Source organism: Priapulus caudatus, unplaced genomic scaffold (genome assembly GCF_000485595.1).
Source record: "Priapulus caudatus unplaced genomic scaffold, Priapulus_caudatus-5.0.1 Scaffold70, whole genome shotgun sequence".
NCBI classification, from domain to species: domain Eukaryota; kingdom Metazoa; phylum Priapulida; class Priapulimorpha; order Priapulimorphida; family Priapulidae; genus Priapulus; species Priapulus caudatus.
The window spans coordinates 560,234-566,234 of record NW_014577131.1 but is presented as its reverse complement, the minus strand read 5'-3'; the positions used below and the strand labels follow the sequence as shown (position 1 = coordinate 566,234).

Below are 6,001 nucleotides of genomic sequence, written 5' to 3'. Positions count from 1 at the left end.
TTTGCATGTAGTTTACTTATAATTTATTTACTTTTTATAACAACGCTCATATATATTTTTGTATTATCCAATCGTATTGTCATTCATGGTTCAAGTCTTGAATCAACTTTAAGTAACTAACTGTAGTTAGCGGAGTGGCTGACTTGAACACTGTATAGTCAATTCGCCCTCCCTCGCTGTATTTAAAAAAAAAAAAACTTGTTGTGATATATGTAACAATGTAATATACTTGAAAGAGTAAATAAATTTCAAATTCTAACTTTAAAAAAAAAATATCTAAATCTACTGCACACTATGTAAATGCTATAACTCCCAACTACACTCACACTGTACCCTGTACTCACACCGTAACCTGTGTCGCCAATCTAACCCTGTGTTCTACTATTTATCTGTACCTGATGCGTTGTACTAAACCTGCTCTTCAATCTCCCGAGGCGCTGCCATACTCCACAAAAGAATTGCGAGTCGTCGACTCGCAGAAGGCCGTGGGCCCGTTGTCAGAAACAAAATTAGTCTTAACATTAGTCTTAACATTAACTTTTTCTCTTAAACCGTCGACAGAAACGCTGCGAAGTTACCTGAATGAGAAATCGTAGCAGATTTCCTGATAACAATACGAAACAAAGCGCTGTCGACGGTTTACGAGAAAATGTAATTGTTAAGACTAATGTTAAGACTAATTTTGTTTCTGACAACGGGCTCCGTGGACATTACATATGTATGTATATATCTGTGTGTATATATGGTGGGGGAGCGATGAATGCGCTGGATAATGGCTGATGTTGTTTATATTTTAGAGGAACAGGAGAGGACGCACTCGACGACTTCGTCGCGTGACCCCGGCGTCAGATCTCCGCCGTTCGTGCGTGCCCACAAATCCGGCCGCGTGGAGTCTGCTCGCCACACGTAGCGCACAATGATACGGTTACCATGACAACTAGCCTCGTCGTCATAGAAACGTAATTCGCTGCAGTGATGAGCACGATTATTTTTCCATCGCCACTTATTACATATGATGTACTTTATATATCGCCTGTAGCCGCGGCGACGCGTAAATAATGGGACAACTTCTCTCATTGGCTGAAAACTCAACAGCGACTAAATTCGCAATTAAAAAATTAAAAAAAAAAAAAAACCTAAATTTCTTCAATATGGTGGCCAAGATGAAATATTACGTAAAATATATATTATTCGCGAGCAAAGACTGCTCTGATTGGTTGGAATTTAATCACAACAATTGAAATATATTTTAAACAAAATTAAAACTACCTACTAAGGGGAAGGTTGTGGCAGTGAAGGTTTACCATAGGTGTATACACTCTGAGTAAGCATTTTGGTGCCTAACCCGCGCCTATGGTTTTCTCTGATTCGGTGGCCTATAGCCTTGCTAATTGATTAAATATAGCAGGTAGTACCAGTTCCAAAGCAATTTGGTATAAAATGCTAGCGGAACACCGCAGACGAGATTGGACTACGGTCGGTGCAGTAGAAATATTGTAGTCTGCGATGCGTTCATCAAGAAACCAGTGCATTGACTACCTACAGTTAGGCTGATTACTATCCGACAATTTTAAAAAGAGAAACTATCTCGAACTAGAGAAAGTTCTGTTGCGTTTTTAAAACTTGGTTTGAAAGGAATTGACTTTTTATATTTTATGTACTTATGTACATAAGTATGACATTTTATGGACTTATATGGATTTATTATAGACGCATTTATGTGTAAAAACTATGAACGAAATTATAAATATTTATAAAAATATGTAATCATTGATTGTGGGATTTTTCTCGAGACTCCCGTTTCTTGTTGATGAAGTCCATTTGTACCTATAAGTTTGTAGTTTAGTCAGCGCCACGATGTTAGAATGCACATACTGTATACAAACGCTTGTTCAGCAAGAGCATTGTAAGAAATGTGTGAATTATTTAGCAGTAGTAATTGATATCTGGTAACTGGTAAACATTACACAAAACAACTTTATTTTTTACATCTTTAACAAACAATGTTTCACTTAATCGCGTTCAGTGATGCGTAAAATTCTTACTACGTAAGAATGCATTATATGGCATCGTATTATATTATATTATATATTATATAACTATTATATTACATTATATAGTATATAATTATTATATTACATTATATAGTATATAATTATTATATTACATTATATATTTTATTATATTATATGTAATTATATGGCGAGTTGTGAGAGTTGCGCGTTCGATGAACCGGTATTTGGCGTTTATGGCAACTGCAGTTGTTACCGCAAATGGAAACGTGAACTGTAATGCATTTCAAGGTGCGCGAGTTCAACGTGAGATCAGCGACACGCCGCGCGAATCCTTCTATCACAGATCAATCGTCGTCCGCGTCATGTAGTCCCACGCCGTCGTCGCGTTCACCGCCAGCAGCGCGCACTCTGGCTCGTCGCTCTTCACGTTAAACTTCACCATAGTCGCCGACGACGCGAACCGACCCTTTTTCTCTGACGACACGCCGATGACGCAGCGCTTTCCCAGACTGTCGCTGGCCGACGACAGCTCGGCGACGTCGGCTTGCATTCTCGCCGCGCCGTACGCGGCGACGCGGGCGACGAGCCGACGTTGGAAGCGATCGTAGAGCAGCTGATCGCCCCAGTTCCAGGCGCGTATCCGCGCCGCCAGCTGCGACCGCACGCGCGACTTGGACGCCTCCTCGCGGCCGTTTATGCGCAGCGAGGCTAGGTCGTCGGTGCGCATGCGCAGTAGCCGCTTGAGCAGCACCATCGACTCGGGAAAGAACTCGGCGACCATAACCAGATCGAATTCGACGTCGAGATCTGCGATTTTTTGCCGGATTTCCGTTTCGTTGTCGAAGTCGGCGACGTCCAATCCGAGATCGTACAGCATCGGATTGCGCGCGGGCACGTCGAGGCTGCGACTCGATAGCAGGCGCGTGAAGAAAATCGAGGGCGTGCGCATGAATCGCTCGAGGTCGACATGCAAGCGCTGCGCGAGCTTGTAGTAGCTGTAGTAGGACTCGAACATCGCGACCGGGTCTCGAACTATGGTCACCCAGGCGGCGTCGGACGCGACGGTGTCGCGCATCGCGGCGCGGTCGTAGCGCGTGTGATGCAGAATCATGTCGTAGCGCTCGCCGTCGCCTAGCAGTGGCGCCACCATGTCGCGACTGAAGCGCCGCCATTTCGGAAAGATCGTCTTGCGCTTCAGCGGCAGAGCGATGCTGAGCTGATTTCTGACGGCGTACTGCGTCAGCGCGTTGAAGACTGACGTCGACGCGCATTTGTGCGTCTTTAGAAAAACGACGCCTCGCCGTTTCCACGACGGTCGCTGTGCAAGCGAGACGTTCGCATTTTTATACTGATCCGCTTTGGAGATGAAATCGACACGGTACCACGGAAATTCATTCCTGGCGACAAAAGCAAATTTGAGGTATTATACGTCGGCATTACATCGTATTAATTTTTTTAAATTATAGCTTGATGAGTTTCGATTGGGCGTGTGTGTGTGTGTGTGTGTGTGTGTGTGTGTGTGTGTGTGTGTGTGTGTGTGTGTGTGTGTGTGTGTGTGTGTGTGTGTGTGTGTATGTGTATGTCACATGTAATGTATGTTATGTGTATATAATGGTGTACGTATGATATGAGTGAAAATGATGTTAAAGTGTACCTTTAACACTCCAGGAGCCGTGGTTGCGATAGAATATGGGCTTCCATGTATTGCCTCCGCCAAGAAAGCCACACATGTTTTCAAAACAGGTATCTTATTTCTACTTTTTTACATTGAAGCAACGATAAGCGTATAGAAAATGTGTTCTTACTTTCGACTGTAACCAATCAATTATCTGGACATTGATAAGGCTATTCAGGAAAGTAAACGAGCATCCATCGCAGCATGTGTTCAAAGACAGAGAGATTGGTCAGACGAGAATTTGTCATAGTTCCCACACATGCGATTTGGAAGCGATTTCGGAGGGATGAGTTTCTGAAAATCAAGCATGTTTGATTTCCTGCGACTCGTCGAAAGCGACCAGAATCGCAGTCGCACGTTCCCGCAGATCTAGCGATTTCTCATGCGACTCGGCTGCGATTCTAGAATGAACAAGTCGTAAGTCTGCGCGGGGCTTTATTCAACTGATGAAGATATATAACGGGTGTTGCTATCCCCCGAGCGTGGAGGGAGGTCACGTGATAACGTTGACGATGACGTTCAAAACGTTAACCCTAACGGTAACCTCCACTCCACATCGCCAACACTAACCCCCACACTAAATATATTTGTGTCGCCGCGCTATATATAGGCATTGTGATCCACAAAAATTAATCTATGGTGTGGGGACCTTTGATTTTGGATCAGGATTTTGTTCGGTCCTGAATTATGCTTGATTCCTTTATTTGAAACGACGTCCGACCCTGTTTTGACATTAACATTTTTATCCAAGATTTGCTGTTGATAAGTAATCAGGTACTATAAGCATAGTGATGTCATTAGCTAATAACGGTAAGCGATTCCTATTCTACGAACAACTATCGAGTCATCAAGATTTATTGACTAATTCGACATTTTATTAAACACACTAGTAAATTTATAATTAATAGGCAGTTATTTGTTAACTGCTAATTTAAAAGTAATCAATTAAAACCTTATTAATGCATGTGTCAACGGCCCTTCATCTCCATCCATTCGTCACCCTCTCTCTCATCCTCTCTGCTATTCACTAAATATACCGTATAAAATTAGTATTAAAAGTGGTAAAAGTTAGTTTAAAAAAATAATATTTTAATGTATATTATTATTATATAAATGTTTAAAATTAATTATAAATGTAATAAAAAATAATACATTTGTTAATAATATAAAAAATCTGGCGGCGGATTATCAGATGCCTATTTAATCTAATATGAAATACATTGTTATTTTCTAGGCCTGGTTCGCTCATTCCCAAACCACATATTATTATGCATCGATGATGAATACTGACAATCTGAGAATTGTTTTGAAAAATAAAGACACGGGTATGCACAACCTATACTGTATATCAACCTTACGGTCAATTTTACGTTACGAGTTAAGAGCCCACATATATTTTTATATATATCCAAATTTTGCAATGATGCTATATTATCTATGCATTACGTATCTCTACAGTAGATCTATATTGAAATATTACAATAATAAGTATATTATATTTGATGAGTACAGCGTTTTTGCTTTATTCGTTTTTTAAAGCAAGAAGAAATGCATGTGTCGTTGAACTTCTTTTAAAATACGGTTAATTTTTATGTAAAACTCAATTGCCTACTACATGAGCAATAAAAAAGGATTTACACGAAAATTAGTAGGAATTAATGAGATGCATGGCTATCCTGTATTCCATCCACTCTTCATAGCTGCTAGTGATCGTGACAACATAGATATAGAATTGTGCAACACAAAACTATCATATTTCGTAGTGCAACATCTACTAACTATCTGGTTACAGAACACTCCGAAGTGATGTCAGATGTTGCCTTCCTGCTATCTACCAGCACAGACGTAATCAGTGCAAACGTTTCAGCTGCCCTCCGAAAGATGGCGCTAGCAGTAGTAGACGGCGGCAAAGCGGAGGTTTGCAAATTACTGACACATGAGGAGGCGGTTGATTGGCTCAGATCAGACGAGCGCGGCAGATTGAAGCAGGATGTTGCCACGTTTATCGAGATTCACGGACATAGATGCGTGCGCGAAGTAACAGTGGTATTTATTTTTATTCAACCAATGAAGTCGTTTTAAACTCCTCGCATCAAAATACATGGAGCTAATACCACGTTAACCTCTAATCGATGACTTACTACAGGCACATAGTAAAGGTAGATACTATGTGTAACCTGTAATCTGCTTTTACAAGTCCGAGCTCTCAGAAGAAACGTGGGCGATGGAGCCAGTAAAGGTTGTACGAACCATACAGGTGAGTCTGACACTGTGTGTGTGTGTGTGTGTGTGTGTGTGTGTGTGTGTGTGT

The 6,001-nt window shown here is 41.3% G+C and overlaps 1 protein-coding gene across 1 annotated transcript in view; it reads right to left on the bottom strand.

Annotated features, from left to right (window-relative positions):
• Positions 1-1,957: 1,957 nt before the first annotated feature.
• LOC106821382 (galactose-3-O-sulfotransferase 3-like) overlaps positions 1,958-6,001 on the bottom strand; it is a 14,262-nt gene continuing 10,218 nt past the window's right edge. Inside the window, exon 2 of the mRNA XM_014826149.1 lies at positions 1,958-3,412. Within this exon, the coding sequence (XP_014681635.1) occupies positions 2,353-3,412 (1,060 nt within the window). The 3' untranslated portion in view covers positions 1,958-2,352. The remainder of the gene's footprint in view (positions 3,413-6,001) is intronic.